This window comes from Aotus nancymaae, unplaced genomic scaffold, assembly GCF_030222135.1.
Source record: "Aotus nancymaae isolate 86718 unplaced genomic scaffold, 86718_ANA_hifiasm-v0.15.2.pri h1tg000041l, whole genome shotgun sequence".
NCBI classification, from domain to species: domain Eukaryota; kingdom Metazoa; phylum Chordata; class Mammalia; order Primates; family Aotidae; genus Aotus; species Aotus nancymaae.
This window is the reverse complement of record NW_026988455.1, coordinates 12,117,751-12,132,782: the sequence shown is the minus strand read 5'-3', so window position 1 is coordinate 12,132,782 and position 15,032 is coordinate 12,117,751. Positions and strand designations below refer to the sequence as shown.

Sequence of the window (15,032 nt, the reverse complement as noted above, 5' to 3'; positions counted from 1 at the left end):
GAACGATCTGAAAATGAAATTTTTAAAAATTCCATTTACAACAGCTTCAGAATACGAAGGAATAAATTTAACTAAAAAATGCAACACTTGTAAACTGAAAATTACAAAGTATTATTGAAATAAATTAAAAATAACCTAAATAAATGGAAATACATCCCACATTCATGACTGGAAAACTTAATATTGCTAAGGTGGAAATAATCCCCAAATTGATATACAGTCAATGGAATCCCTATCAGTATCCCAGCTGGCTTCTTTGCAGACATTGACAAACTATTTAAAAAATTCTTATGGAAACTCAAATGACCCAAAATAGCAGTTCTGAAAAAGAAAAACTAAGCTGGAAGATTTACCTTTCCTGGTTTTGAAATTTATTCTAAAGCTAGGCCAGGTGCAGTGGCTCACGCCTGTAATCCCAGCACTCTGGGAAGCAAGGTGGGCGGATCATGAGGTCAGGAGTTTGAGACCAGCCTGGCCAATACAGTGAAACCCCATCTCTACTAAAAATACAAAAATTAGCTGGGCATGGTGGCACACGCCTGTAGTCTCAGCTACTCCGGAGGCTGAGGGAGAAGAATCATTTCAATCCAGGAGGCAGAAGTTGCAGTGAGCCAAGATTGCGCCACTGCACTCCAGCCTGGGCAACAGAGTGAGACTCTGTCTCAAAAAAGAAAAAAAGAAATCTATTACAAAGCTATGGTAATCAGGATTGTGTGTTGGCATAATGATAGACATATGAATCAGTGGAATAAAACTGAGAGCCTAAAAGTAAATCCTCACATTACTGTAAGCTGATTTTCAACAAGACAGGGTGCCAAGACAATTCAACGAGGGAAAGAATGGTCTTTTATCAAATGGTGCTAACACAAATGGATATCCATATGCAAAAGAGTGAAGCTGGTCCCCAACCTCACACTGTCTACAAAAATCAACACAGTATAAACCATAGTGCTAAATGTAAGGGCCAAAACTATAAAACTGTTAGAAGAAAACATAGATGTAAGTCTTCATGACCTTGAGTTAGGCAATGGTTTCTTAGACATGACACCAAAAGCACAAGCAACAAAGAAAAAATAGATAAACTGAAATTCATCACAATTAAAAACTTTTGCATTTCAAAAAATACCACAAGAAAGTGAAAGACAATTCTAGAATGGGAGAAAATATTTGCAAATCATACATCTGACAAAGGTCTTGTATGTAGAATATATAAAGAATTTTTACAGGCCAGGCATGGTGGCTCATATCTGTAACCCCAACATTTTGGGAAGCCCAGAAGGGAGGATCACTTAAGACCAGGAGTTCAAGACCAGCTGGGCAACATAGTGACATCTTGTCTAAATAAAATATAAAAACAAAACGAAATATAAAAAACAAAAATTAGCTGGGCATGGTGATATGCACCTACAGTCCCAGCTACTTCAGAAGCTGAGGTGGGAGGACTGCTTGAGCCCAGGAAGTCGAGGCTCCAATAAGCTATCATCATGCCACTGCACACTTCAGGCTAGGTGACAGAGCAAGACCCTGTCTCAAAATAAACAAAAAAATAAATAAAGACAAATGACCCCATTAAAAAGTAGACAAAAGATCTGAATAGACATTTCCCCCCAAAAAAATTATACGAATGGCCAATTATCCCAGGAAAAAAATGTTCAACATTAGCCATCAGGGAAATGCTAATCAAAACAATGATGAGATACCATTTCAAACTCACAAAGATGACTACCAATCAAAATGACAGATAATAACAAGTGTTGGCCGGGATATGGGAAAATGGAACCCTCATACATTGCTGGTGGGATGTAAAATGATTCAGCTGCTTTGGTAAATAATGTGAAACTTCTTTAAAGGGTTAAACATACGGTTACCATATTGAAATGGGAAAAGCTCCCTCTTCCCCCTCACAGGACATGCGATAAGGTCGTGGCTTGCTTCTTCAGTGTCCCACTGCTCAAATCTCTAGAGGAACATACAGAGGGGCAGGCTGTGGAGCTCCGACCCCACAGCAGTGTTTAGGGGTGAATGTTTATGGCTCCTGAAGCCCTAGTGGGCGTGTGTTACAGGGTGCTCTTTCAGTTTGCCATCTATAGCTGGCTTGTGTTAGTCAGCTCAATTAGACCCCACCTTATCACAAGGACAGCGGGCTTTCTGTATCCCCGGGTTTCTTGCCTTGGTATACCGGAAGAATTGGATTAGACATGGGGTTGGAGAATGAGTGCAAGATTTCATTGAGTGGAAGTAGCTTTCAGCAGATGGGGGAGCCAGAAGGGAGATGGTTTTCCCCTGGAGTTGGGCCGCTTGGCAGCCCCAGCTCTCCTCCAACTGCCCCGGCCAAACTCCATGTTGCTCTGCAAGGCTGAGGCACTCCTCTGGATGTCCAGTCACTTCTGTCTCTGCCTTGCTAGGGTCTTGGGTTTTTATAGGCACAAGATGGGGGCGTGGCAGGCCAGGATGCTCTTGGGAAATGCAACATTTGAGCGCAGTGCCTGTCCTCACCTAGGTCCGTGGGGATGGAGCCCTAGCCAGGGACCACACCCTTTCTACCTAGCACTTCTCTTCCCTCTTCCTTATCATTTAAAGGTACCACGCTCTTCCCTCCCCAGCACTCCTATATCCATATGACCCAGCAATTTCACTCCTAGGTATACCCAAGAGGTATTAAAACATATGTTCACACAAAAACTTATACACAAATATTCACAGCATCATTATTTATCATAGCCTAAAAGTGGAAACAACCCAAATGTCCATCAATTGATGACTAGAAAAACAAAATGTGATATATTCCTCCAATAGAATACTATTTGGCTATAAAAAATTAAGTTTGCACATGCTATAATGTGGATGAACCTTGAAAACATTACACTAAGAAGTCAATTACACAGGAGTACAATTTGTATAACCTCATTCATATGAAATACCCAGAATAAGCAAATCTATAGAGACAGAAAGATTAGTGGTTGCCTATAGCTGGGAGGGTTGGTAGGGAACAGCGAGTAACTACTAATGGGCATAGGGCTGACTTTTGCAATGATAAAGATATTTTAATTAAATGAAATACATGAAAACAATTTTTATAAATAAATAACCAAACAGAATCGTACCATCAATCAAAGCCATCTATATTTAGAAAAGGGTATGTGACAGAATCAAAAACATGATTCAAATTGTATATAGATTGTCTTGAATGTAAATATTTATGAAACATGAATATATCACAGTTTAGAAAAGAGCAGAATTTTAAAACTGTGAATTACATACAATAGTCTTTTGGTTTTCTGTTTTGTTCAGAGTACCTACTTTCCAAAATGTCTGCTACAGCTCCAGGATCTACTGCATTTTCAAATACCTGCAGAGGAAAATGGGGAAAATAAATTTGTCTTAATAAGTGCATATGGAAACTGTAAATGCCAGGTGCAGTAGCTCACATCTATAATCCTAGCACTTTGGGAGGCCAAGGTGGGTGGATTGCTTAAGCTCAGGAATTTGAGACCTGCCTGGGCAACATGGTGAAACCCTCTCTCCACAAAAAATACCAAAGTTACATGGACATGGTGGCTCATGCCTGTATTCCCAGCTACTTGCAGGGCTGAGGCTGAAGGATCACTTAAGCCCAGGAGATAGAGGTTGCAGTGAGCCGAGCTCACATCACCACACTCCAGCATGAAAGAAAGAGTGAGACCATGTCTCAAAAAAAAAAAGAGGGCTGGGCGCGGTGGCTCAAGCCTGTAATCCCATGGCACTTTGGGAGGCCGAGGCGGGTGGATCACGAGGTCAAGAGATCAAGACCATCCTGGTCAACATGGTGAAACCCTGTCTCTACTAATACAAAAAATTAGCTGGGCATGGTGGCGCGTGCCTGTGATCCCAGCTCCTCAGGAGGCTGAGGCAGGAGAATGGCCTGAACCCAGGAGGCAGAGGTTGCAGTGAGCCGAGATCGCGCCATTGCACTCCAGCCTGGGTAACGAGTGAAACTCCGTCTCAAAAAAAAAAAAAAAGAAAAGAAAGAAACTGTAAATTATATTCTTCCAAATAATTAACATATGTAAAATCCAGTCACATAACATTTTAGAATATGTTCTAAAGGTGCAACAGATGCACCTTTAGTAGGTTTCTGACTAAAAGTTCAAGTGATGATGGAATAAATGAAGGATAACTAACACAACAATAAGAAGTGCAAGAAAATCTCAATTAGCTAAGTCTACCACATGCTAAAAATGTTATTAACTTGACCTAGCTCTACTGTTTGTTGCTAAAAGCACATCCTGAATCAACCTCAAAGAGTCTTGTTTGACCACCTAGGAAAACATTCTGTATACAACAGATACTTATTCAATGTTAACTCAATGAATGGTTGATTTTCCCAGGCAATTGGTTGTGCTAAAAAGGAGCATAAAAAGAAATTTTACCTATGTGTAACACAAAAGCTAGTACTAGCAGCTACATCCCACAGAGTAAGAAAGAAAAGTCTCATAAGTTTTAAGTGTATCTTGAAGCACAAGAAAAACATTGTAATATCTGTCTAGCCACTACCAAATCTTTATATTTTGCTCTTGAAATAAAAGGGCCTGGGATAGGATTGAAATAAAGGTACATCATGTCTTTCCCCCTAAACTCTAGAACCCTAAGAAAAACAAAACATTTTCATCAGAGTTTGATTTCAGGATTTAAAGTTCTGATTTAAATGGTGTTTAAACTTAAACAAAAATGAAAATGTCTCATATAATCCAGTTTTGTCCTACTGACTTGAATTTATCAAGCAAATGTGAGTAAGTGGGGTTTTTTGCCTAAACTATTTTTAATAATCCTTTCATTTCACCCATTGTTATGGGTTGAATTGTGTCCCCTCCAAAATTCATAGGTTGAGTTATTAAACCTGGTATCTCAGAATATGACCTTGGTTTGCAAAAAGGGTCACTGCAAATAAAATTACTTAAGTTAGAATGAGGTCATACCAGGATAGGGTGGGCCTCTAATCTGATATGACTGGTGTCCTTATGAAAGGCAAAAATTTGAGCACAGAAACTGTTTTAAAAAAAAGAGAAAAAAAGAAAAGAAAAAATACTTTAGGCAAAATTAAATTTATTTGAGCAAAGAACAATTCATAAACTGGGCAGCACTCAGAACTAAAGAGGTTCAGAGACCTCACTGCTGCATTGTGGGCAGCAAGCTTTTACAGCCTAACATGAAAATAAGACAAAGAAAATACATTAAATTGGTTGGAGTGGAAAGACCCTAGTTAGAGATTACTCGGCAGTTTCTGATAGTAAAGTTTCTAGTTAAACTTGGCAGTTTCTTATTGGTAAAATCTCTAGTTAGAGGTTAGTTGACAGTATGTTTGGCTTCAGTTTGCTTACACAGGAACTTAAGGCACTGGAGCTGCTCCAGTCTAATGGCCTCCTGACCCCCAATTTTCCTAACAGTATATGCACAGAGTAAATGCCATGTAAATATTGGAATTATGCTGCCACAAGCCAAGAAACTATACCAGAAACTAGGAGAGAGTCCTGAAATATGTCCTTCCCTAGTGCCTTTAAAAGGAGTATGGCCCTGCTGACACTCCGATTTCAAGACTTTTAGCCTCCAGAACTGTAAGACAATATGTTTCTGTTGATTAAGCCATTCAATTTGTGGTATTTTTGTACAGCAGCTCTAGGAAACTAAGATATCCATATGTAAGGATTTTTTCAAGTAGGATCTTGGAAAATAAAGGATCAACATGAACTGCTTGAACAATGGCTCATATATTCTTTTTTTTTTCTTTTTGAGACAGAGTCTTGATGGTTGCCCAGGCTGGAGGGCAATGGTGCGATCTCGGCTCACTGCAACCTCCACCTCCCAGGTTCACACGATTCTCCTGCCTCAACCTCCCGAGAAACTGGGATTACAGGCACACACCATCACACCTGACTATATTTTTTTAGTTGAGATGGGGTTTCACTATGTTGGCGCCAGACTGGTCTCAAACTCCTGACCTGGTGATCTGCCCACCTCAGCCTCCCAAAGTGCTGGGATTACAGGTATGAGCCACTGCGCCCAGCCAGCTCATATATTCTTATGAGTAATGTGTTTACCCAAATGCTTCAGAAAATTCTATTTTGAATTAAACAGAAGATCCAAGGAAGAGAAAATATTGTCACTACCTGCTGCAAGTAGTTGCGGTTAGAACAGTTATAAAGAAGCTAAAACCAAAAGGAAGAAAAGAATATGAACCCAAACAATTCATGCAAGAGGACAATTACTTAATTTTATAAAATGAAAAATGGTTCCATGATTTGTTTGACTAGTAATCTGAAATGTACAGCTTTTCAACAGAGCAGCAGTAGTGGCATCAGAAATGTGACTCAGGCTCACACTTTAATTCTTTAACTAGTTATCTAGTTATCTACTTGTGTGCTTCTATGATTTTGTATCTTTGGGCTTCTTATAAAAATATTTTTAAAGGCTTTTACAGACCAGACATGGTGGCTTATGCTGTAATCCCAGCACTTTGGGAGACCAAGGTGGGCAGATCACTTGAGGCCAGGAGTTTTTGTTGTTTTGTTTTGAGACAGAGTCTTGCCCTGTTGCCCAGGCCGGAATGCAGTGGTGAGATCTCGGCTGACTGCAACCTCCTTCTCCCAGGTTCAAGTGATTCTCCTGCCTCAGCCTCCTGAGTAGCTGGGATTACAGGTGCGGGCCACCACATCTGGCTAATTTTTGTATTTTTAGTAGAGACGGGATTTCATCATGTTGGTCAGGCTGATCTTGAACTCCTGACCTCGTTCCGCCCACCTCGGCCTCCCAAAGTGCTGGGATTACATGTGTCAGCCTGTGCCTGGCTGAGACCAGGATTTTGAGATAAACCTGGCCAACACAGTGAAACCCTGACTCTACTAAAAATACAAAAATTAGCCTGATGTAGTGGCAGATGCCTGTAATCCCAGCTACTCTGGGGGCTGAGGCTGAAGAATAACTTGAACCTGGGAGGCAGAGGCTGCAGTGACCCAAGGTCTTGCCACTGCACTCCAGCCTGGGTGACAGAGCAAGACTCTGCCCGTCCCTCTCCAAAAAAAAAAGACTTCTACAGAGCAAATTCAAAATCGATGTAGCTAATAAGAAATTATTGGGGGGAAGTGGAGGAAAGACTGAAATTTTACCACCAACTTTTTACTACTTCTAACATGTAAATGGGAGAACTAAGTTTCTTTAGATTCTATGTTCCAAGGTAATAGCCATTTGTTTCTCTCCTCGTTTATATAGCCAGTTTGGTATATTCTTTGTTTAAATTAATAGGTTGTGATTTATAAAAAATATTACATACAACCTCAGCCCTTCAGAAAATTGATCCTTCTCTCCTCTCTCAACCTCAGGTTGAAACAGATAGGTCACTTTCTGGGCATCACTTTCCAGAGCTTGAAAAGTGACAAGCTCTACTCTGTACCCTCCTTCTCCCCAGATCTCCCTCAGTGACATTGTTTGGAGCAAAATCATTAGACTTATTAAGGTTAAAACTGATTCCATCTCCAAATTCCAAAACAAAAACGTTAAGAAATTGTCAGTGATGACATAGTAATGGCATCAATATTCTGTGAAATAGTTTAGAGGGAAGAGGGCTGGTAATGTTTTGACTATTTATATCACCACGTTATTTACCAGAATGGAATCTAGCCTTTATCACTGTAGTTAAAAAAAACAGGTATGATCTAAGGAAACAGTAAATCTGAACAGACTTTTTGTTTTGTTACAGGATTTCAATTACAGTATTTAACTACTTTCATTATAGTTTTTTCATTATTTTTCTTGGTCTAATACAGTTTTTTTCCTCAGGTCCACAGTTTATTAATAATCCCTTTCACAAATGTAATGCAGCTACCTCTAACACCTCCGAAAACGTTCAGAAATGCTCTCTTTGCTCCAGTTAAAAAATGCCATGGGAGTTCCAAGAATAGGAAGCATCAACCGCGGTATTTAGCACTAGATTGACAGAACTTGGCTCAGACCTGCATTACAAAAGCAAGTCTTGGAACTGTGGGTTTGCCTCAAGGCCACTTGCGGTTTTGCACTGTGCTGAAGTGCTTTCGGATAATTTTTTAAAGGAAATTTACAAAATAATGCTGTAAAAACTGTGTTCTTTACAAGAACTATTAGGTTATCTTCAGACAACAAAACCCAATAAGAAAGTCAAGGTCACCTTTTCAAATCTCATGCTTTGCTGAATCATAATAGGGAACCCAGAAGGAAAGCTGTTTGTCTCCAGGTACTGATTCAGGAGGTAGACCCCGAGGTACACATCTTGCTTGCCAGGCAGGAACACCCCTGGGCAAGAAATCTTAAAAAGAAAGAAAACAACAAACGAGAGAGAAAACAGGCTTTGCTTTTGTTTGTTTGTTTGCTTTGTTTCTCAAGCTCCTGCAGACACTGACATTTCCCCCATCACCTCACGCCCTCACCTGTACCTCCCAGCACCAACATCCTCCCCTCTGCTCTCCTCACATTGCAAATTCCAGTTCCCTCCCACGTCTCCACCAGGTGTCACAGTCGCGCTCTCCCCGGCTCCTCTCCCCGCCCCTCCAGGATGGTAGTGCGGAAGCGGAAGAGGCTGCAGGGCCGGGAAGCGTCTGTTTAGTCCGGCCGGGTCCCGGGGTTGGGGCCGTCAGCCGCGATGCCAAGTCCCAGGAGGAGCGTCGAGGGACGGCCGCTGGGCGTCTCCGCCTCGAGCAGCAGCAGCAGCCCAGGCAGCCCTGTCCATGGCGGCGGCGGCAGCAGGTTTGAGTTCCAGTCGCTGCTCAGCAGCCGCGCTACGGGGGTCGACCCCGCCTGCGCCCGGCTCCGTGCGTCGGAAAGTCCGGTGCACCGCCGCGGCTCCTTCCCCCAGGCCGCGGCGGGCCCCTCGCAGGCGCCCCCGCCTCCGCTGCCCGAGGAGGACCGCATGAACTTGAACCCGTCCTTCCTGGGCATCGCTCTGCGCTCCCTGCTGGCCATTGACTTGTGGCTGTCCAAGAAGCTGGGCGTGTGCGCGGGAGAGAGCTCGTCGTGGGGAAGCGTGCGACCCCTTATGAAACTGCTGGAGATTTCGGGACACGGCATCCCCTGGCTGGTGGGCACCCTCTACTGCCTGTGCAGGAGCGACAGCTGGGCCGGGCGCGAGGTGCTGATGAACCTGCTCTTCGCCCTGCTATTGGACCTGATGCTGGTGGCCTTGATCAAAGGGCTGGTCCGCAGGCGCCGCCCGGCCCACAACCAGATGGACATGTTTGTCACTCTCTCGGTGGACAAGTACTCCTTCCCGTCGGGCCATGCCACAAGGGCCGCCCTGATGTCGAGGTTCATCCTGAACCACCTGGTGCTGGCCATTCCACTGAGGGTGCTGGTGGTTCTGTGGGCCTTCGTCTTGGGCCTCTCCAGGGTCATGCTGGGGCGGCACAATGTCACCGACGTGGCTTTTGGCTTTTTTCTGGGATACATGCAGTACAGCATCGTGGACTATTGCTGGCTCTCACCCCATAATGCTCCTGTCCTCTTTTTACTGTGGAGTCAACAATGACACCATCGCATTGATTATGGCACCAGAAAGTCCGAAGGTTTCCACATTCGATGATGCCAACCTAAACCAGCAGCCATTCTGCTTGTCCCTCTTAGGCATTTCAGGCTTCCTTTGGGATTTCAGGTGTCCCATCATCTTGATGTGCTGCTAGCCTGGAGCACATGCCGGCCATTGCTGAACACAGCCATATTAGGGAAAGCAAACAAAACAAAACAAAAAAACCCCAAACCCTCTATTGTATATTTATTCAACTGTTTATATCTCCAGGACAACTGCAAAGAAGCCAAGCTGAGGTGGCTATACTGTTGCTGTTTTTCAAAAGTTGTTATCAGTAAGTTTTGTGTTTTGTGGTAATCCCAAAATCAACATATCACTTGTAAACTGAACTTTGAGAAACATCTTCATTCTGTAAATATACATGCAGACAGGCCACATAATAATCCTAGTCCTTTTCCTGAGGTAGATTTTAAACAGTATTTTTAAAGTCCAAGAGACTGTAAAAATAGGTTTTTCTAATTTATTCCCTGAAGATCTGTTGCCACAGTTGGGAGATTTCTTCTTAAGCCTGATTTTCTTGGTAAGCTTTTTTACTTTATTATCTCTTTATTATCTCTCTCTATCCATATTTGTGGATAGGGTAGTGGGAAAAGAGATTATAATACTTGTCTTTCTCTCCTCTCACTCCACCCCTCAAAAGATCTTGATTTCCCACTACTCCCTGCCTTTTAACATTCAGAGAAAAAGCCAAGAACTTGCGTAAAGAGGAAACACTTAAAAGGTAGGCATATCTAAGATGCTCATAGAAAAGAAAGAATGGGACATGGCCCCATGCTTATTTCTGTTTACAACCTAACATGGCATGAGAGAGGGCAGAAAAACTAAGTTGCTGGGGAGAGTCAGAGGAACTGAAAGTTTGGAAATAGGCTGCCCACATGTTATGCCAGTTACCAGTATGACAGGAGATGGAGCCCTGCTGCCAGTCATCGCCCCTGAATAAAGAATAATGTTCCTCTAGCAGGGTAATAAAATGGGGAAAGAATGTCTTCTCGATGCAAAAACGTAAGTTTTCTCATTTATACCTGTATGCTACAGCTTTTCACATGGAATTCCGTTTTCCAAGATACAGCACATTTTAGGTAACAGTATTTAACTTGAAATTCATCAGGGGCATCTGCTGCTATACCAGGCACAAAGTTTAACTCCTAAATTTCTGTTTATATTGACCTTTACATTTAAAGCTATTCATCCATGGTGCCTCCCCAAATCGTAAGACCAAAGACCACCAAACGCAGGGTGGGCTCTGCTCATTATTCTTTGACCCAGAAAGACTGGAGAAGGTATGTGCTTTAAGTGCTGCTCTGCCTGAAAAGAAATCCTTTAAATTACCTATGGAAGTGTTGTCCTTAGATAATCTTAATGACTATCTTGGCATTTATAAATAGAAATGATTATGGACTTTTATCTACCATACTGAGGTGCAGATAGGAACCTAGAGAATTGCTGTGATAAGTATGTTTTGATTGAGTGAAACCATGAACTTGTTGAGAATGAGGGGCATACTAAAAAAGGAACAGCTATGCCTCAAAATCAAATGATTTGCATTCCCACAACACCCTGAACACCGACTACCTCTTCATTTGCAAAAGCAGCTAAACGGTGAAGTTCTAAGTGGTTTGGGTTTGTTGTTTAATCTTAGGGAGATTGTTTTAACTGCAGCAATATTCAGGCCAGATATTTGGAAGCAAATGATATTTCCTCTTGCAGTGTCCACAAATCTGAATATTAGAGGCATGAAATCAAGCTTACCATTTGGTTCGAAATTACACTTTTGGAATTCCCTGTTTTAGTTGCTGGGGCCTGAGTTTTCTGGCTTTTTTAAAGCATAAATCAATTTCACCTGATGTTTTTGAAGCATCCTAAGTACTATGGAGTAGAAAACGGATTTCTTCGTTAATCAATTGTACACTGAGGAATGCCTCTTAAAAATCAAAATAAAATTAACCAATAATGTTGAACAAAGTGAGATGAAAACTTGCTTCATTTTTGCCTTGATGAGGAGGGAGACTGCTTTATCACTTAGCTTCTCAAGAGTTCCTTCATCTTCCTGCACAATTTTGAGAGCTTAAAACTGGTATACCATGACTAATATGGTCTAGCCTTATTTGCTGTCAGCAAAGTGGGACAAATCCAGGAAGTTTTGATCACCTTTGTTTCACTGCCGCATGTATGATGAAACATCCGTTGGCATTTGCCAATTGGATGGAGGCTAGCCAGATTCCATGACAATTTTCTGTTAGCATTCTGCTTGTAATCACAGCCAGTGCATGACATTCTGTCACTAACTACATGGAAGGATTGTAACATGGAAACTGAAATAAGAGGGAATGACAGACCCCCAAGTAGGAACCATGGAGTCACTCTTCCACAGCACCTCACTTAGGAAAGACTTGGTGGTTAATTACAAAATATTTGTTGATCGATTGATTCCCCTTTTGGAATTAGCAAGCCAGAGCCATCACTAAGGGGAAAATAGCATAGAAAATATCTGATTGGTTCATAGAGTTGGCAAATAATCAGGAAGCGATGAAGCTGTTTAAAATTATTCCCTGGTTACTTAAAGAAGTTTAAAATCCTTTCACAAATCTTTATCCAGGAGAAGAAAATAAAATTCTACCTGGACTTAATGCAAGATTGCTTCAAAAGAACAAAAAATTCATGATAAAGGTAAGAAACATGTTAGCTTTAGAACAGAAAAAAAAAAAAAAGTGGGAACAGGTGGAGCTGAATTAAAGGGTAGGAAGTCTGGGAAGACCAATATGGGGAATCTTTTGTACAAAGGTACGATTTGTCCCAGCAAATAATGTGTTTGTGGTAAGTGGGGGAGATGGGGGCAGACTGTTGAAAACCAGCTGAGAGCGTTTAAGAGTCCGACTTGAGGTTAAGGAGGGGAGTTCACTGATCTCTTACCGCCCTGATACGCAGCTCCACCACCACCTCCAGAGGCATCGTTCCCTGCGTGGGCGAAAGGACTGGAGTGAAAAGATCCTTTTGTGCCGAGCCTTGGACCAATTTTTCTTAGTTTAACTCAATCCTTAGAGCAAATGTTCCCAGAAGCTTCCCCAGCCCCCTCCCACTTGTTCCCCCATCCGTCCCCCACTAGCCCGGGTCCCTCCCACCGGGACAGGTCTCACTCGAAGCTGGAGTGCAGGCTTCCAGAAGGCGGAAGCATGGCGTTGCCAAGGACACTCAAACGCGGTCTTCCATCGTGGAACGCGCGCATAGGCCCCAGCGCAGGCGCGCGCACTCCCGGTGCGCCGCCTGGAAGCGCCTGCGCGGTCGCCCACGCAGTGCCCTAACCAGAGAGAGGGGCCCTCTCTGGCGTGGTAGGCGGATCGAGAAATGCTAACAATACCAGATTTCTTTCCATCAGTTCCTGTTATCCCCAATTACCACGTTAAAATGTTTACTGTTTCCCTTCTAAAAGTAGAATGAGATCACAGCTCTGTTATAATTTAAATAGTACACACGTTTAGTAGCTGCGCGACCCCCAAGCCTTGGAATTTCTGGAACAATTCTCATTTAATATAGTTTCCTGTTCTAAAAGTAGTCTTTTGCTTATCAAATGTTAGGTTCTCATATTTGCTTTGGAAAACATGACTATAACAATAAACGTGTGCTAATTAGAAATACAAGGCTAATTTTTTTTTTTTTTTTTTTTTTTTGCGGTCCCAGGGAGGCCTTACCCACCCCGTCTCTATTTATTAATTTGCAGACCCAGCCCCTCCCCTGCTCCTTGGTCAGCTGCATCTCTAGAATAAAATGGTCTCCGCGGTCCTTCCGCGTCTGTGTCTGTGCTTGGTCCTGGTGGTAGGTCCTCTGGCTTCAGCCTGCTCCATCCTCTGCCTCGTAGGCCTCCTCCCGCCAGCAGTGGATGCTGCCCCGCATGGCGGTCAGCAGGCAGGACTCCGTGGGGTGGTAGGCCAGCGACTGCACCACGCCGCGACCCACAGGCAGAGCCAGAGCCAGGGCACCCTCCACCAGGTCCCAGAAGAACACCTTCCCGTCCTCAGAGCAGCTGACCACATGTGTGTCTCGCTCGCTCAGGCAGCAGTCCAGCTTGTACTCCTGGTTCTTATGGCCCTTGTACTCGCCTAGCAGTTCCCCTGTGTCTTTGTCCAGGAGCCGCAATGTGGAGTCCAGGCTGGACACTAGGGTGCACTGCCTGTCCCGGCTGAAGCAAGTGCAGGTGATGGAGCTGCCCACGTAGTCTGAGAAGAGCTGCCCCTTCCTCAGGTCATAGCGTCTCACGCGGCCATCCACAGAGCCTGCCAGGACCTCGTGGTCTGACACCTTCACACTGGACACGCCATCTCTGGCCTCATCCAGCGTCTGCACTGGCTCAGGCCTCCGTCAGCGGCAGTCCCAACAGTGGATACTGGAATCAACAGAGCCGGACAGGATAACTGTGGCCTCTTCATTAAACTGCACCGTGTTCACCTTCCCTGCGTGGCCCCGGAATTTGCGCACGACCTGCCCCGATGCCACATCCCACAGGACCACCGCCTTGTCTCCGCTCCCGGAGCAGACTGCTGTTGTCAAAGGAGCCGGCCGCATCCAGCACCTCGTAGCCATGGCCGCTGTATGTCCGCAGCAGCGTCCGCCGAAGTGGGTTCCACAGTTTCAGGGTCTTGTCGCTGCCGCACGTCAGGCAGTAATTGCCATCCACGTTAAATCGTACGGCTCGCACCGCCCCTTGCCCGCAGTCCAGCGTCTTCAACCGTTTCTGCGGCAGCTCCGGTGGCCGCGGCTTTGGCTCAGGGAAAGCCATGGTCCCAGGGCCCCTTCCTCGCCGCTTTAAATCGGTGTGTGCGGAAGATTCCGCGCCTTGGAAACTACAAGGCTAATTCTTAAACAGATTTAAAAGTTAGGTATCCCGTGTTAGCAACAATAGAAGTATGTCATTCTCTCCATAAAGGTGTCCAGCCCTTTCTGGGGTTTTGTTTACGGCAAGGATTAAGTAGCCCAATGGGTTGTTACTGTATTTGCCAAAACCACAGTTACGCTGTAAAAACCATCAGAGGTGATGGACATAGCAAGAGTTCTGAATGAATAGGGGTCATTCACTATGTCTAATAGACAATAATGAAGGAAAGGAGAAGGTAGTGGCTCCTTCTAGCAATCCAAAAAATCTAGTAAGGCCAACCCTGTCTCTGAAAAAAAGTTAAAAATCCTAAATTGTGTTGTCATTTATTACTAGTATTTTGCCTTAGAGAGTTATACAATTGGAAATAGTGCAGAAAGATGGTCAAGACAAGATTAGGTATTCATTTCCCTGGAAGGGAAAGACTTGGTACGATGAAGAAGGGCATTCTGTATCCTTAACCAGTTCCTAGTGCTGTGTGTCTCTGCACACCAAGAGATACAGGTGGAAACCTAGCTACCTATAGTGTCCAGATCACTGATTTGTCACTCACAACTTGCTGACACACAGAATGATGTGGGACAT

General features: G+C 43.7%; 2 protein-coding genes and 1 pseudogene across 7 annotated transcripts in view; 1 reads left to right on the top strand and 2 right to left on the bottom strand.

Annotated features, from left to right (window-relative positions):
• SPATA6L (spermatogenesis associated 6 like) overlaps positions 1 to 12,797 on the bottom strand; it is a 135,388-nt gene extending 122,591 nt beyond the window's left edge. For 3 of the 6 annotated variants that reach the window (XM_064361479.1, XM_064361478.1, XM_064361477.1), the window contains exons 1-4: positions 12,718 to 12,797; positions 12,494 to 12,538; positions 8,174 to 8,311; positions 3,301 to 3,349 (exon numbers count right to left, since the gene is read on the bottom strand). In XM_064361479.1, the coding sequence (XP_064217549.1) occupies positions 3,301 to 3,349; positions 8,174 to 8,311; positions 12,494 to 12,532 (226 nt within the window). In that variant the 5' untranslated portion in view covers positions 12,533 to 12,538; positions 12,718 to 12,797. Of the gene's footprint in view, positions 1 to 3,300; positions 3,350 to 8,173; positions 8,312 to 8,475; positions 8,577 to 12,493; positions 12,539 to 12,717 lie in introns of those variants that run through there. The other 3 variants (XR_010336985.1, XR_010336987.1, XR_010336986.1) reach the window with 2 other exon arrangements.
• Positions 8,523 to 11,546, top strand: PLPP6 (phospholipid phosphatase 6). Its single transcript, XM_012454568.2, has one exon. It carries the CDS (start codon positions 8,645 to 8,647, stop codon positions 9,524 to 9,526), a length of 882 nt encoding a protein of 293 aa, XP_012309991.1. The 5' UTR covers positions 8,523 to 8,644; the 3' UTR covers positions 9,527 to 11,546.
• A 611-nt stretch (positions 12,798 to 13,408) lies between the features above and the next one.
• LOC105718694 (WD repeat domain-containing protein 83-like) lies at positions 13,409 to 14,648 on the bottom strand (annotated as a pseudogene).
• Between the last annotated feature and the right edge of the window lie 384 nt (positions 14,649 to 15,032).

Excerpts from the sequence above, each read along its gene's own strand:
- PLPP6 (XM_012454568.2), top strand. The coding sequence starts at position 8,645 with ATGCCAAGTCCCAGGAGGAGCGTCGAGGGACGGCCGCTGGGCGTCTCC.